Genomic DNA, 18,302 nt, shown 5'->3' on the forward strand with positions numbered 1-18,302 from the left:
TATTAAGAAAAATCAACCAAAAAAATAAAAATAATAATCTGCCTCAAGGGCTATCTCTACAGTGTCAGGGCTGCTGCTGCTGCTGCTGCTGCCGCCTGTGGACCTCCTCACATCAGTCCTCATTGATGGGGTCCTCCTTAAAGTTCAAATGGATGTGAGCATGCTTCCACATTTCCATCTCTCTTATTTTCTGAGGGTGATTAAAGAAGAAGACTCAGGCTGAGGACAAAGCCTTCAATGCAGCAGCCAGCAGTTGGTGTCTTTAGGGTCTCACTGCTGCCAAAGCTGCAAAGAAATTTACTTTGCCACCATCTCTTTTTCATTTGTTCTTCGATGCGAATATTTACGCTTATAAGATAGTCCATCTGACTGCAGAAATGATGTGCTGTAGCAGTCACAATATTAGACTGAATCTCTTATGTCATGCATGACGTATATCTCCTTGGCCACCCACCTGCATCCTAAGGCTTGGCCCAGGTCTTTGGATCTCTCAAATTGGGCCTCTTCGTTCTCGGCCCAATTGGTCTGATTTGGATTAGGAATCTTGTTGAACCCGATTCAATAAGCATATCATTAACTGCAAGCTTGCTCGTATACCCGTTCTTGTTACGTGAAGAGGCACCACGAATTGGCCACAGCTCTCTCTCTCTCTCTCTCTCAGTTTTGTGTGTTGTCATACTCCTACATGAGTCATACTCCTACATATGATACAATACTACCTTTGTACTCTCTCTCTCTCTCTCTCTCTCTCTCTCAGAGTGTAGTGTTGTGTGTTGTCATTCCTGTTCTAGATGTGATGCAAAGTGAAGCAGCAGAAACCTGTAGGACAGGGATGAGTTGCCATGCATGAAGAGACATGCAGGGCTTCCTTTTGTGTGCATGAGACGACAACTTCAATTAGCGTGGAAATGACTCGAGGTCACTTCGGGTGGCACTGTAGGGTCCTGGAAGATCATAAATGGACCCCATGCGTCGTGGAAAGCAGTGCCAACGACACCTACTCTAAGAACAAGAGTAGCTAAGCAGAAAAAAAAGAAGAAGATGCCATGGCATGATTTGATGCAAGTGAGACAGCAGGCAACGTAGAAGCAAAATAATATCTGCTGCATAATTCAAAAACACTCGTCGAGAACTTGATCGACGCTTCACTAATATTTCATCATGTAAATAATCCGCTCATGATGGTGCAGTTGTTGCACTTGAGAAGCTAAGAGGATATCAAAGGGTGACTTATCGACATGCACCAGATTGACAGAGTGACAGCCACCGGCTGTAGCTGCCCAGCAGTCGTCTCAATCTCCGGCCGGGTGTGGAGAGAATCTGTTGGCGGCCTACTCAAGGCTACAATACACCTCCCAGCTTTTACCTTTGGTGTGAGGGCTCGATCTCACCAAATCTTGGTGACCAGAGAGAGAGAGAGAGAGAGAGAGAGAGGTGCCTATAAACCCTACTGCCTGCAGCTTCTTGGATGTCACGTACGGGGAGAGCTGCTGTTGTCGTCCACAGCGACTTGACAATTGACTGCATGGTGTGCTGATGGGAACCCAACTGCAGATTCTTCATAGTATCTGCTTTGATGAGCTAGCTGCCCCTCGTAGAGTAGTGACATCTGAGGGGCCTCAGGTAAACACCAGTCCTCTGCTTGGGAAGTCCTCATTGAAGTCGAAAGGTATACACACACCTCCTTTGTTTACTATGACCTGTTCGCATGCAAATGTAGATTATAATCTCAGATGTGAGATAATGTTGCTATAGGAGTTTGAGTTTGATTATGATTATAATTAAATATTAATTTAAGATTTGAATCAAAAACACTATTCATGAGTATTCAGGGGTTAGCTCTATGACCAAGTAATATGGATTAGCAGCAGTTAAAGACTTTGGAAAGCTCAAAGGATTTCAATGATTTATGAAAAAAGTTCACCACTCTCAAAACTCATTTCTCTCTCTTAATCTTTAAATCTCAGCCACTATAAAGTCATAAGCCATATGTATAAATTCTCTATACCTTAATCTAACCTCATAGGATTGCCAATCCTATCAACACTTTCAAACTACCAATCAATTCAGTAGTGACTGACATTTACAAATGATTAATATCAACTAAACTGATCATTCTGAACTCTTCTTTTCTTTCAAATGAATATGAATGTTAAAACAAGAGAGGTATGAATGAAACTTGTAATGGCCACATACACTATCCTTGTACAAGTTTGAAACCAGCAATGGATCACCAGCTCGGATGCTTCTTTGATTAATAAAGACAAATAATAATAATAATAATAATAATAAAGATAATTCCCATGAAAATTTAAGCATATTTTCTAATTCCATGACATCTCTTTATCTGTTGTAACATTCTTATTAACAGATTAAAAGCTATACTCTTATTTGCCGATTGCTCTCTGTTTTTTCTCCCTTTATCGAGCCTCTCAGTTTTCCACTGTATAAAATACAAAGCACCTCCAGATTATTTCCATCTCCAATCTCTACCTATGAGTCGAAGTCAAAGTCAACATTCTTCAACCAGATGCAATGAGATCATTGATCAGAGAGCATGCATTCTGGTATCACTACGACACCCTAATACTTTTGTTTCTTGACAGCTCCAATTCACAGAAGAAAGGTGAACTAAGTATATTCTTGAAGGCCTGCATGCTTGAGATTGTTCTGCCTGCAGACTGCTAAGAATTAGATCATCCAAATGAAGAAAGGAAGAGAGAAACAAAGGAATCAGATTCACCCAGATACCTTAACTGAATCACGCAGAAGCAGAGACTTCATGCACATGATCGTAAGAGACATTTGGTGCAGACCACAGATTGTTCGTGCAGAAAATGACTCGAAATCAGCAATTGCGTGCAGGTCGGCGTTGAACAATTTGATGACGGCAGTCACACACCATGAAAAATAATTAACCTGAACAAATCCATTTCAGTCGGGGCATCGCAAGCTCGAAAGATGTACATGCAATTCCGACTCTCAGCTTCTGCAATCGTCGAAAAGCTTAATCGATGACCAGCTCAGACGGTCTGATGTACTCCAATAAATGAACTTCTCACTAGAGAAAAGTAGCTTAAGTACACTAGCTATAGCGAGAACCTAAATATGTGAATTATAAACTGAGGGCAGTCAAAATGCCTCTAAATGCCAAAGACATTACATTGGCATTTAGTTGAAGAAAAGTTTTGATACCTTACAATCAGCACATTATGCTACCACATAATATACAATTTTAACACAATTGCTCACAGGAAAGCAAAAGCAAAGGAATGAGACAGTAGTTCTGAGTTAAAAAGCCAAGCTTAATTTACCATCTATGATCCAAGGATGTCGTGAACCACAACGAAAAGAAAACTTGTCATACCCGCAAAGAAGAAATCTAAAGAGAGACATTCAACAAATAAACAGTGCAGAGTATCCCCATCTTCCCCATGTAACATTTAAATGAAAATACCTACTGAAAGAAGTAATTAACAGCTGCCCAGAAAATGTGATACTAAACTTGCTACGTTTACATGTGCCAGCAGTCTCATCTAAAAGCAGATACGAAGGTTAACAAATGCATGCATTGTTGTTACAGGCAGTAGGTGATGCTACACCTGATATTTATCTACAACAGTTTCAAGACGATGCATATGATATGTTGAATAAAAGTAAGCATTGTTGTCACTGGTGACCGCTTGCACCAGCCCTCGATAGCCAGCCTTTCGAAGACTATACTCTACATATGAACCACCATATTTACAAACATCTATGCAAGTTAGCACTTATGAAAAGATATAGCATGTTGATTACTTGACCTAAGCCAGTGTTATATATATAATTCTATTATTTGATCAATAAAAGTAGGCTTTGAATATAAAACAAAGATACATATAACAACCCTTGTGAATATTTCAGTTCATGGGAAAGTAAGTAGCTCACAACACCCTGTTCTCGCCCCTTTCCGACAAAAGAGAATAGATGAAAAACGATCAGTAGATTAACCAGCATGCAACGTGACAGAGCAACAAATCAAATGCGGAAAATGAGATCTCTATTAAAAACAAAATGACTGATGAATTGTTGCAAGAGTATAGCTTGCTCACAGCATTACTCAATCCTTAAAAGCTTATTGTGAAAATTACTCTAAGAATAGCTATTTTATATGCAAGTTACCAGAGATCAAAGCACAAAATGCAAAACACCAATGACAAGACATATATATACCAATCACCGACGAAACTTGATTGCACTGAGAAGCAAAAAAATAAAATAAAGATAAGGTATTATTGATAGAAGGTTTTCTAAACAAACTTACAAAAACAAATTAATTACCTCAAACTTTTCAAGATGGCTTCCTCGTTTGTAAAAATCATCTTGCTTTTTTTTTATTTCTTTACTTGGAAAGAGATTGCAAACTGTAGGCCTCCCAGCAATCAGCAAGATCCTACTATTTCACATAGTTATCAACGTGAATGTAAATTGGCGGAATATGACCCGATTTTGCAACCTTGACAACAAGTCCTACAATACAACTATAACACATCAGTAAAACTACAGATCCGTAATATTTAAAAGAAAAGTTACAACGCGAATAAATATAGGACAAAAATACTGAAGAAAATTGAAGGAAAACATGAAATAGATTGATTATTACATTGCCTGGAAGGTCAGAGATATGTTTGAAAGGAGTTTGCCTTCTTCATAACTTGATTTTTCCATTACCATGATGTTATATTAATTCTGCCATCAATTCATCAATCTTCATTGTGATTGCAATCAACTCTGAAGCCATCTATCAAAACTTTTACAATGAGAGTTGATATTGCATATCCTTGTTAATGGAAACTTAGGACCTAGGAACGAAATGAAGCTGCATTAAATCGCAAAGGCCAGTTCAATGGAGAAACCTCCAAATTCTTGTTGATTTAGAGAAAGATTCCCGAGTAACCAAAAACAGGGGAAGGCAAAAATTACTCTATCAGCAATTATATCCGATTCACACTAAAGGCACAAGCAAGCTACAAAGAAAAAAATACAAGTTTTAGAACATGGAATCCTATAGATTAGATTACTACTGTAAATTTGAAGACTGCAACCGGTCTTTTACCCACACCATCACTCCAACAGCCTCACAGCCACTTCGTCCCGTAAGAAGACCAGCTCGATGATCGTAGGGCAATGTTCCAAAATATGCGAAGATTAACTATTTCGTCGATGAATCCCCGTCGTCATGACTGTTCAGAGATAGCACCTAATCCACGAAGAACAACACAATCCACTCTACGAACTATTTGCTACTCGATCAAATTAAGGAATTGATACTGACCGGAGTGCCAACCGCCCAACCTTTGACAGAAAACCTTTCGAGAAACCATTCACTTGGAAGAAAGCGGGCGCGGCGCTCAAAACCCACCCTGCCGAAGCAACATTTCGAAGACCATCAGACCCACCCCTCCCTCTCAAACTCAAATCCATCGGAAAGGACAAGCAAAGACGACGACTTGCCAACACAAAAGGGACAACCTCCGTATCATCTCCAAATCTGGACCTAGCGATCCACGGCCGAACCTCCCCACGGCCGAAAGGCACGGCATCGTCGACGCTGAATGGGAAACGGAATTGGAGAACTTACGCACGAATCACGTGCTCTGAGAATTCTCGCCGACGGAGACGGTCAACGTCGCCCCGCGGGTCGAAGGTCAGCGCAGAAGAGGAGCGACAGCGCCGTCATATCGCACTTGGGCTTAATAATTCAAATTGGGCTCCGGCCCATAAAAGCCCAATAACCCTCGAATACATCAATCACTTCGTGTACTACTAAATATACTTACTACCAATTCACATACTCCTTGACAACAAACAAACACACCACAATCTTACATTATGTTTTGATTGATAAGACATGAAGATTATCTTAATATAAAGCTTGTCATTTAATGCACAATCTCCAAGTACAACACCAAGTACCAATGCTTCCCTATCCTAATAATATAAATGCGCCTAGTGTTGTCTTGAGCATGTGAGCTTAGGCATGCATGACCTTGGTTAACGAGAAACGGTCCCTCATAATAGTAGTTAAGGATTCATAAGATATAGGATATTGTAGATTATCCATCCCCCTTGGTTTTATTCAAGGCAATGGGAGGAGGGTGGGTCTCATCTTGATGTCTTCCTAGGAATGTGTGAAGTAGGGAACTGCACATCCGTTGGGTTTCACCCAATCTCACTTGAAAGACTTCTCTTTTGTTGTCTTCTCGGGTGCCAATCACACAACATGATGGGTGTATAAATGCACCCTACATGTGAATCTCTCCTTTGTTTAACCCACTGATTCCTCTCCATTATTTTAAGGTTCTCCAACTTGGAGAGGAAGCGTCGACATTGATGATAGGATAGTATCCTAAACACTTATTAGCTTCCTAGCAACGAGTTTTCCGAAAGAGACTCCATCAATGTATATATGTGCAAGGTGTTGACTTTATTCTCATGCTCTATTTGCTTCCTTGTCTCGCTTGATGTTGGTATCAAAAGCATTAGCCAACATTTGAGCTGAAGCAGCAGCTGAGCTGTGTATCATCAGCCTATAAAAACAATGTTTTGTGGCCTCCATCCACATGCATGAAACACTGGTGTAGATAGTAGGTCTGTGGACCAGGACGGATGGACAGAGAGAAGAGAGGAACTGCCTTGTTCTATTTCAGGACAGGATACGGATCCATGTGCCTTCGTTTCAAAGCCTTGGAAGCTGTAATCTGGTCCTAACTCCTGTTTCTGAAGCAAAACATGCATGCTAAGGCTCTTGCTCACCTGGTCACGGTATGCACTGCTACTTTGGCCTCTCAAAACTCTTGTTTGTGTGATAGAATAGAATAGATGGCCAAGGAAAGAGGCCGGAGAGAGACAACATTGATGGCATCATCACATTGGGATACCGAGCCTAAATGGAGCTCCTGTGGCTGCGTGCACGAAGAACCCTAGAAAAGCAGCACATGATGCAGGGTTTCCTGTCGCTTCTTCCCCTCCATTCGGGCGCACCTTCCCATGCTACCTTCCTTCCTGTGTTCTCTCTCTCCCCCCTCCTTCGTCCTCCGCTTTCTTTCTTTAATCATTGAGCCGCAAGCCAACCACGGAGGGGCATGAACAACCCTAAGATGGCCAAAGGAGGCGGTTCTGTCCACAATCGACCCGCCTACAAAGGTCGGTTTCCAAAGCCATGCACTTCCCGAGGCACCAAAGGTGGGGCTTATTGGAAGCCAGCGTGCTGCTTCCTCTCCACAGTTGTCCAACTCGGCTGACCCGGAATAGTAGTATCATGGAGTTCCCACAGGGAAGACCTGTAGAGGCCGTCATCATATCCTCCCGTCCGTCTTCTTTTCCATGCAAACTTTGTCTAGTAGTAAGTTGAGAGTCGGGAGAAATATGTGGCGATGGAGCTTATCTGACCCACCAAAGAAGAAGATAAAAGCTTGTCTATCGAAAGTTTCAGATCTAACACATGTCCTTCACGCACGCAATAATGAAGAAAGGTACAATGTTCACTGAATCATTGGACGTAAACATAGTTACTTCTCAGTTAATAATATCGATAAGGGTATATTTTCTTCATGTTTGTTTGTGTCTAAATGATAGAAAAAATATTTATTTTAATCATAACTTGGATCAATAATTAACCCCGTGTGAACATTAGTCTAAAATAAATAAAAAAATTAAAAATTATCAAGTTATGATAATCGATATTTCTTATTTTTTATTATGTTATCGACTTAAACCTCAGTCAAAAACATCATAAAAATCATTCGATTTTGATTTTTATAAAATCGATCGTAGAAACAATCATTCGATTCGATGTCACAAAACAAGCGTTCAAACACCTTATAACTATCGAGCGAACATTCGAACCTCTCTTTCGATCATGTCATACTAACTTGATCGATTATCATCGATACAAGTAATAAAAATGATGTGACTTTGAACGTGAAAAGAAATGTCAGACTTTAACAAAGTGGGTATCGGACCTTCTGCTCCCACAAGCTACCATTTAAGACAGATAAGAAAAAGAAGGTGGTGGGGATGGAGGATTATTGAGAAACATGAGCCCCTCAACTGTGTCGGCCATAAGGAGACTAGCTACGTCCTCTCTCTCTCTCTCTCTCTCTCTCTCTCTACTTAGATCAGGGTTACATTGTGATGGTAAGAATTAAGTCATGTTAAAATGCTTCACCGATTTGACGAATAACAACGCTCAAAGCTAAGATGATGTATAGATGGAAAGAGAGAAAAAAGATGTAAAAAACATCAGACATTGAAAGCTCAATGACCAACAAAGATTCATACAAGTAGGACTTGTAGGTAAAGGGGAGGGAGGGACCTTTACTTTTTGTCTTTGGGGTGACCAATGTGGACCATCAGTAGTTGACACATCGTTGTCACGCCTCGGTGTTGGATTCCAGGGGAGACTAGAGAAGCGAGATGGCAAGACGAGGACGACGATGACTTTGTCTTCTTTCTATCCATCTCTCTCTCTCTCTCTCTCTCTCTCTCTCTCTTTATTTTCTCGTCACTATCACTATCTTGATATCTGTGGGGTCCGCCGTAGCGTGGGGCATGGATAGCCACATGATTGATGGCCCTGATTTGGGTCGATTTTATACACCACGCTTTTGCTTTGGTGGGTAGTGCTTTTTTTACTTGCATCCTTAAATAATAATAATAATAATAATAATAATAATAATTTTAACCTATTTAGATAGATATTTTACCAAAAAAGTTTTAGTATTAGATTTTTACCCCTTGTGATCACTTTGTTTTGTATCGAATTAACGAAAATATTTCTCCATCAATCACCCATCACATTTGGGTAAAAAACTAATACTATACTCTTTTAGATAAAAATATCTAATATATATTTTATAAAAAAATTCATTATTATGCTTATTAATTAAATTAAAATTAAATATTAATTCATCTCATGGATCAAGATTATCAAATCTCATGATAAGATAAGATGATTATTAATCCACCGATATGAATTTATGATTATTGCACTTGTTAATCAGTGTCAAAGTTGAATATTAATAGTTTGCCTCCTAATTAACTTATATTATGATAGATAAGATGATGATTACTAATAATTCAAGTGAGTCTCTAATATCATAATAGTTATTTTGAGTAAAATCAATTTTACCTTATTCATACTGATATGAAAAATGTAGTTAATCGAGCTCTCGTACGCTAACTCTTGATTGACCCGAAATATTGATCATACCAATCCTCATCTTCTCTCCGAGTAAGAAGAGTTCCATTGTTTCTTATCCCCTAAAATTTTATCGGCTCACTTTATATTTTTCATATTATGATTGCAATAGTTTTATATATTTTTAGACTTTACAGCATGATATTCCATTATCGTAGCAAAGGAGACAATAATGGATGAGGAGGACATGTAAGACAATGCAACACATATTCCAACTTGGACAAACATAGTACTGTAGCTGCTCTACATTTCATATCCAATGATGAAAGGCTGGAAAGTGGATATTTGCAAATCTTTATCTGTACTGTAACCTTTTGCATTTTATTCTTTTACCTATATATGTGTGTGATTTCTTGGTTATAGATCTACCTACTTTGGACATTTGATGGTCCTCTAAACTTTAATGATGTTTTATCCCAAGGGTGTCTCTCCCAAATTTTGTTTTATTCTAGTACACCACTATATAATTGATCTATTTCACTATATAATTGATAAGAAATATATTAACGATCACGTAAAAACTATCGTAAAAAGAAACGGTACATGTTACCCTTCGCCCATCTACCCATATAGATAAAAGTCTAAGATTTGCCATTCGAAACTCTCTCCCTTGTTGCCAACGTGGTTTCAGATTGTCCACTCCGAAGTCTAGTATAAAAATTAATCTTTGAAGCTATGTCAGGAGGAGCATTTTTCCAAAAAAAAATCATACCCGCTTAGGGACCTTCGATCATTAACTTAAGTGTTAAAAAGATTGAGTTGAAAATTTTTTCTTGACATCAGTTTTAGTGCAGGTAGCGTCCTAGGAACTCGATGCTTACACCTAGGAGCCATCTTAGTCATCATATTCGGTACTCTTATGTCATTGGGTTTGAACCATGTCTAGTTGATTCACATATTGATAATGATTTTTTCCGATAAATAATGATAAAAAAATTTCTCTTACATTATCTACCTCATCCATTCTCTCTCTAAACTACAAATATCTTATTATTCTGATTTGATGAGATAACTAACTCATTAATTTATTAAATATAAAATAATTAATTAAAAAATATTGAAGTTTACTTTTGGAAGACGGTTGAAATCTTCATCCACTTAGGAAACTAAATTAAACTATTACAATTAATACTTGTCATTTACACAAATCCATCCTATATAGTTTTAACGTAGGTTAATAACCAACAACTTCAAATGAGCAACTTATATTTGGGACTCGAGACTTTAGGGTGTTATCTATATAAGATTCAAATTTGAATAGATAAAAACATGGATTCACATTCCAAATTTAGGATCAACATGAATTATATTATATATATATATAAATATAAATATAATATAATATAATCCAGTATAGATACGGGAGTCAAACCAAATCCAATAAATTCATCAGATCCAAAATGAACAAGTACATAAGAGTTTTTGAATTAAGTTCGTACTGATCGATCAAATAGTAATACTCTCATGGACTTGTTTTGCATGTGATGAGAGTGTCTTTTTAAAGGTTATATATTGTGATTATAGTACTAAACATCGATTAATCTATCAACAAAAAGAAGGGGGTGGGGGAGGGGGAAGAACACGAGATGAGACCACCACCTTTCAAAGCCTTTGTTTGTGCCTATCCACGAGCATGTACTTGTACATGTGCATGGGTGCTCGTGTGAATTGTGGTGAACCATTTGTTTATTGTGCTTAAGCCTTCCATTATAGATCAGATGCGAAGGAGGACAAAAGCTACTGATAGATTAACGAGGACATGTCATGGCCGATGGCTTCCATGGAACCAAAAGCTTAAGCACATAGATAGGTTTGTGTTCGAGACAAGACTTCTTTTCCGAGGAACAGCTGTGCCTTCTTCCTAATCTCTATCGATGCATGGAATAATCTCTCACTAGTTTGGCAGGATTGGAGGTCACGCGAGGGGTACTCTCGAGTTAAGTTGGTGACAGTAAAATGCCACCATTAGCTTTGCAAGATGAGATTATTAAGGCACCAACAAAAGCTTTATGGAGATCTGTGTTTGAGTAAGCATGCATGAGGTTGTGTTATTAAGCATAAAGATTGTGAGTTTTTTCTCGATCTATATTTGTGGATGCAGAATCAATTTACTCCCTATTTTTTATTTAAATAATTTAAATTAATTTTAAAATATTTTTCATACGTAGAAAGTTATCAAATGTCAATATCTATTAATTGTTGATTATTAATTATCATATGTCAACACCTACGTTTGCAAATGTGTTGCATAAGCTTTTTGACCGTATCACAGTTAATTGTGTTAGAAAATTTATGGGTCGATAGGTGAAGAATTGAGACACTGATAACACACACAAAACAAAAACAAACAATTAGAATCATCATAATCGCTTGTAGTTTCTTCATGCTATTACTGTTGATCTCATCTCTCTCCATTTACAATTAGTATGCTATAAATAGGATTCCTGCATTTTACTTAAAAACTATGCGATCCATTTAATATATTAATATATCGAGTTTGATGATGAACTTAATGATTATGTTATTAACCAAAAAAACATTGGTATTCAACACAAAACGATGACACAAAGTTTAATGTTTTATTATTTTGATTCGGTATGTATCATAATCAATGAAATATCTCCTTAAATACTTTATTTTTTTTATCTATTAAGTTAAGATTTAAGATGTCCAAATACTAAAAGAAAATATGATACATGAATTAAGCAAAGAGTAACTTATACAGTCAACTTTTTTTTTTAATTGAAAACTAGTTCATTTGAATCAAATTTTTTTTGTCTAGAAGCTTTAAACTATAAATATAAATAAAATAGGGAGACTTATACAAGGAAATCGAGCATTTTACATAGAAAATATCACATATTGGGCTTTTATCTAATGACATTCTTTAATTGATTTATCTTAGAGGGTCCTTTTTTTATTAATTAGATAAAAAATATCTTTTTATCTTCTACCAGTCACTCACTCGCATTGCCCATCGCCTCTACTTCCTGCTCTCATTACGAGCGGTACCACCCCTCCTTACCACTATCACCACCAGTATTATCGTTCTTTTTACCTTCTAATGTAATCGTCATCTTATCTCTCCTCGTTAGTAATAAGGTCTTATCCTTATTCTCGTCACTGTTTCTATGTCTTCCCTTTACCTTCTAGCATCATCGTCACCCCACCTCTTCTTATTAGTAATAAAGGGCTCATCCTTTCAGAAGAAACGGTATATGTAATAAGTTATCTATCAACATCTATTTTAAGATAAAAAAAATAAATAAATATAATTTTTTTTATTATCATATATCAACATATATGTTTTTACATGTGTTGCATAAGTTTTTTTCCCTTATCACAGTTAATTTTTATTGAGTTAGAAAATTTATCGATCTATAGGCGAAGAAAAGAGACACCGATAACCAATATATATATATATATATATATATTCATCAAAAATTAGTCTTCGTACTTTTACTGTTGAATATTTTAATATATTGAGCTCAATGATGAACTTAATAATCATGTTATTAACAAAAAAAACATTGGCATCCAACACAAAAAATGATGATGCAAAACTTAAATCTTTTATTTTGATTATATACATATCTCATTCATTGCAATATATCCTCAAATAAATTATTTTTTAAACTATTATGTTAACATTTAAGATGTCCAAATACTTGAAACTATAAATACTAGAGAGAGAGAAAGAGAGAGACTTATCAAATACTTTAAATACTAGAGAGAGAGAGAGAGAGAGAGGGGTTGGGTAAAGGTTCAATAGGTCTAAGAATTGGGTGGTGGAATCACGTGCGATTGCATCTTTGCGAATGCACACCCACTCACCTTTTCACGCAATAGATTTATGAGGTTAGCGTGGAGGGAGCAATGAACACTTCCACCGGAGTTCGCTACGAAAGGAGAAAGTGGCAGCCTCATCCTCTCTTACCATATCAACACCACACGTTGGCGGCCATGGAGAAGTCTAAATTGGCTTTGTGAGAGAGAGGTCATCAATCAATCTCTCATCTAAACTGCACTTCGATACGTAGAAGAACATAATTAATCAGAGATAATCTCATCCATCCCACAGCCATTTGATACTTCAAGACCATAACAATGATACTTACTATTTACTTGTTTTTAATGGCAAAGCTAATAAGATGTTGAATAATAATATTGAGCTACACTGTCCTAATCTTCATTATGACTTTGTTTGTAGATCTCAATGCTGATACAACATTCATACAGTTGACCACAAACAATTATTGTTCTACTTTGGTTAATTTTTGTTATCACCTCATTGTATTACATTTGACACTTAATATACTGATATGAAAATATTTTTTATGATTACAAAATTTTTGGTATCAGAACATTGCAACTAATCAGCATCTTCAAACTTTAAATCATGTACATAATTGTCAGGTTAATAATATTTTGGGTATTAGAAAATCATACCATCATCTTTAGATTTTGTATTTAGTGCTCCTAATTGAATAGAAGAACTTGCTTATATATATATATATATATATATATATATATATATATATATATATATCTTTGCCTAGAAATATTATGAGAAATGAGATTTGTGTGTGGATAGAGATTTATGGTCATGTAAGTATGTAAAGGGTCAAAAACCTGTGAGCAGACCACCAAATCTGTTGTTGGCATGTCCAAATCCAATAATTTACTGTCACCACCCCCACACCCTAAAAGGAAAACCAGGCTGGTTTCTGTGAGCTGAAGCCCAAACCAAAAATGCCTTCACTTCACTCCTCCCTGCACCTCCCACCACCATAAGAATGCTGCCTCTGCTGGTCCCACTCTCCCCCCTCCCAAAGCTTCCATCTCATGAGCCCTCCTCTCCACTCATTGCCACTTTGGTCATACATTGGAGATGGACTTCGGTGGTGTGGTGAGCATGGACGGGTTTGTAGGTGCTTCCTCAGGGGGTGGCAGCCTTCTGTCTTGCTCCCTGACCACCTCAAACGCCCAAGTCTGCAGGCCAAAGGGGCTCCCCGGCTGTGGCTTTCAGAAGCTTGGGAGGTCTGCTGAACCTGATGACTGTGATTGGAGATCCCTCAAGATGGCCAGAACCGAGGCAATGGTGACAGCACCCAACGAGGCACCTCCTTTCCTGCCGGGATCCACCACCACCCCCCACTCTCTCTTCCCTTATGGGGAGCAAATGCTCAGCTTCTCATCGACCTCCAAGCAAGATGCTTTGATGCTCAGCTGTGAAGGGCCCCTGCCTTACTACTGCTCACCATCAGCATCTTCTCCCACACCTTCCTCTTACCTTAGGAGTGCAGGTAACCGGCACCAACTGTTAGATCTCTGTGTTGTCGAAGCTGGGATTTTGGCGCAAGAAGGAGCTTGGTTGTAGCGTGTGGTGATCTGCTTGATCCCAGTATTTATCAGTAGAGGGTCTTTTCATGGCATTTTCTTCCATTGTTTTATATATATATATATTTTTTTCTGAGTCTTGTCAAGCGAAAAAGCTGGGTTTTTGTGCTTCCTGGTTGGGTCTTGTCTTCGCTGGTTTTCATTTGGGAGGTTATCTGCTCTCTTCCTTCTCATGTAAGAAAGAGCAAAGTGGGATAAAGACCACTAGGAAGAGGAAATGGCTTACTGCATTACGTCTTCCTTTGGGGGTACTCCTTGCTGCTTCTCTGAAGGAAAATGACTGCAAGATGCCAAAACAAAAGAGAAGAGAAAGGAATATGAACATCCGATGTGATGGTTTCTACAGCTTGTTGTGCTTCTTCCTTTGGTGGTTGCACGCAAGTCATGGGTACTGTGACACATCAGCCACGCCCCCCTCCTCTCCTCCCCCTCCCCCCCCCCCCCCTTGAGGCATATTCTTGTTATTTGGGGTCGACATTTTGTTTGTGCAGGATCTGCTCTCCGTCTTCCTTCCCCTCTCTGTCACCTCTTCTGAGAAGGTTATCACTCTTTCCTTGTTTCTGGTGTACAGGGTTGTATTCTGGGAGCTCTGATGTGAACATTAATGGGGTTTTGGCAAGGGTGAGAGGGCCCTTCACCCCATCTCAGTGGCTGGAGCTGGAACACCAGGCCTTGATTTACAAGTACATCGTTGCCAAAGTTGCTATCCCACCCAATCTGCTCACCCCTATCAGGAGAAGCCTCAGTTCTTCTGGGTTCCATCCCTTATCGGCTGGACCTTTTGGTTCAAATTCATGTAAGCCTATCTACTCTTCCGAAAATAACAGGGACAAGTGTTTACACATAATAACTTGTTGGTTTCTGTTCTTGTATGAAAAGTATATCTTCTAGGAATCAGTCAAATCTTGTTCATTTCCTAAGATCTCAGCTCGGCACAGAATTAATGGCAGATCCTCTTTAAGCTTGTTAGAGATGAACACATTCCTTTTAAACAGTGGTTCTTGAAGAGTTACTTTCTACCTTTCTTTCAAATACTGTATTGAGCTTCTGCTGAACCTTTTTCTCCTTTTTTTTCATTTATAATTATCATTTTTTTAAAGATGTATGTAATTTTTTTATAAAAAGCAAATGTATACAAGTCTGTTTTTTGTGATACCCTGTTGATTTCAATTATTGGGACTATGTGATTTCAGCTATACTTTTTATATGTCACTGGTAGAGTTAGCAATCTTTTTAGCATAACCTGTTCATTTTTGTAGTGGGCTGGGGACCTTTCTATCTGGGATATTCTGGAAATGCTGATCCAGAACCCGGTAGGTGTCGTCGGACTGACGGAAAGAAATGGCGGTGCTCGAGGGATGCAGTCGCCGACCAGAAGTACTGTGAGCGTCACATGAACCGGGGCCGCCATCGTTCAAGAAAGCATGTGGAAGGCCAATCTGGCCATGCCGCGAAAGCGATGCCTGTTATCGCCGCTTCACAGTCAGCTACAGCAGTTTCTGGTGCTGGGTCATCCAGCAGCCTTGGTAGTGCGCAGCCGCAAACTAAAACCTTGCAGCCAAATGTTCGTGAAGTTTGCACTGCACCATTCAACATGTAAAGAGAACTAGTAACGCGTTACTTTTGTTTTCGATTGATATCTTTTGTTTCCAATCATTAAAAATACGATATTTATATCTCCACATATTAGTCATATTCTTGGTCATTTGTTTAAGCATAGTTTGTCCGGTGCATCGATTGCTATATTTCAATGTTCTAATGGAATTTTATTTGTAAGTTATAATATTGTCACAATTTTATGCTGAAAATATGCAGAATATTTGAGTTATCGGTAACAACATCCTCCTTTTTCAATCGATTGCTAACTTAACTGTTGTGTGCAGGATGGTGATGAACAAGGAAAATGCCAATGACCAAAGACAAGATCCTGTGAGCCTCTCCATGTTGACTTCTATGAACCCAAAACCCACTAGTTCCTTATTTTCAATCCCAGAACATCACAATGCCTTTGAAACCACCTCATCCCGAGCGGATCTTCAACTTGTTGCTACCGATTCCCATTTGAACCCTGCAACTAGGTCTTTCTCAGATAAAAGCTGTATCGCTTCTCCGAAGCTCCAAGTCCCACGACCGCAGTCCCATCCCCTTCACCACTTCATCGATGATTGGTCAAAAACCCAATCGGATCGTTCTACCATTACTTGGCCTGAGATAGAAGAAATGCAGTTTGAAAGAACTCAACTCTCTATGTCGATACCAGTGGCTTCCTCAGAGTTCTCGTCCTCCTCTTCTCCTCACCATGAAAACCTTACGCTTTCACCCCTTAAGCTGTCACGGGAATACAGTCTCCCTCACATGGATTCGAGGATAAATGTGCTGAGTGAGGTGAACCAAAGACAGATAAGCTGGATACCGATATCCTGGGAGACTTCCATGGCTGGTCCTCTGGGAGAGGCCCTTGCCAACACCAGTAGCATGCCCAAGGATCAAAGCAAAAACTGCTCATCGTCGTCATCTCTAAACCTCTTGACCGACGGCTGGGATTCAAGCCCTCGGATGGAGTCCTCTCCGACGGGTGTTCTGCAGAAGACTTCATTTGGTTCTCTTACGAGCAGCACCGGGAGTAACCCGAGGGCAGAGAACAGGAAGGCTCATGAGAGCACCGCAAGCTTGTCCGATGACCTCCTTGGCCCGACCCTTGTAGGTCCTCCAACCATCCCCTCGCTTTGAGCTTTTGGAATGAGGACTGCATCACTGATGATGTCAAGTTATGTTTCTTGATTGGTCTTTATTTGTCTTTCTATTATGTTTGCTCTCTGTGAACTCTTTGGATGGCGTTCTGTGTTGTGTGGATTGTTAGTGAGACCTTGTTGTGAAGAATATGGCACTCCACCAACTTTTACTCGACTGAAAAGATGATGAGGAGATGATATTTAAGTACCAATTGCTTCTCTGTGCTATATTGTTCGTCTTTCCAACAACAATTTGTGGATGTGCCTTTGTCTGGGTTCTTCTTCAGAATGCTATGTGTATCATTGTTGGTCATCTGATTGGAATTCAGTGCGTCTTCATCCTTCTTGATGGGGACAAACTATGCTTGATTTTGAGATGATGCCATGGATTTGTTGAGCTGCAATAGGAGAAGCATATCATGCATCTCAACTGTTGAGGAGAGGAGTAGAATCCATGCAACACATGAGACAGCCCCAAAATGCTATATCCAATAAATCTATGTAATTTATTTTTATATTATAAATATTTTTTTTAAAAAAATTAAAATATATTTTCATTACATTAAATGACATAGATAATGTTGGATTCGAACCTGAGATTTATACAGTTATGTATTAATCAATCCGTATATCTTAATAAAAATTATTATATTTACATATTATAAATATAATAAAAATCATATATAATATATTTATTTATTTTTATAATAAATTCACATTACAACCGGTTGGGAAATAATTATATAGATGACTTTTGTGTGGGTCGATTCCTCCCTCCATTTACTATTTTTGCTATCGTATTAGATATTACCCTATAAGAATCATGGCAACTATTTCGGCATCGATACAGAGCGACCAAAAGGTGATGATTTACTACGAGTTTGATGCGACCTTCGTTTGTTGGGCTTGTGATACATTTGTCCATGGTG

At 38.5% G+C, this 18,302-nt stretch overlaps 1 protein-coding gene and 1 long non-coding RNA gene across 3 annotated transcripts; one reads left to right on the forward strand and one right to left on the reverse strand.

Moving 5' to 3' along the window:
- Positions 1-1,709: 1,709 nt before the first annotated feature.
- LOC135643249 (uncharacterized) lies at positions 1,710-5,666 on the reverse strand. Its single transcript, XR_010498183.1, has 5 exons — positions 5,512-5,666; positions 4,643-5,402; positions 4,321-4,509; positions 2,752-2,989; positions 1,710-2,681 (listed from the first exon to the last, which is right to left on the reverse strand). It is a non-coding gene; the product is annotated as an uncharacterized LOC135643249 (long non-coding RNA).
- An 8,329-nt stretch (positions 5,667-13,995) lies between these two features.
- LOC135642184 (growth-regulating factor 6-like) lies at positions 13,996-17,613 on the forward strand. Of its 2 annotated transcripts, none has more exons than XM_065158105.1 (4): positions 13,996-14,547; positions 15,213-15,437; positions 15,901-16,237; positions 16,525-17,613. In XM_065158105.1, the coding sequence occupies exons 1-4, from the start codon at positions 14,133-14,135 to the stop codon at positions 17,369-17,371; spliced, it is 1,824 nt and encodes a 607-aa protein (XP_065014177.1). In that variant the 5' UTR covers positions 13,996-14,132; the 3' UTR covers positions 17,372-17,613. The 2 variants fall into 2 exon arrangements, with proteins under 2 accessions (XP_065014177.1, XP_065014178.1); XM_065158106.1 differs by lacking the exon at positions 13,996-14,547 and adding an exon at positions 14,611-15,029.
- Positions 17,614-18,302: the final 689 nt, after the last annotated feature.

The sequence above is a fragment of the Musa acuminata genome, chromosome BXJ3-7 (assembly GCF_036884655.1).
Source record: "Musa acuminata AAA Group cultivar baxijiao chromosome BXJ3-7, Cavendish_Baxijiao_AAA, whole genome shotgun sequence".
Taxonomy (NCBI): domain Eukaryota; kingdom Viridiplantae; phylum Streptophyta; class Magnoliopsida; order Zingiberales; family Musaceae; genus Musa; species Musa acuminata.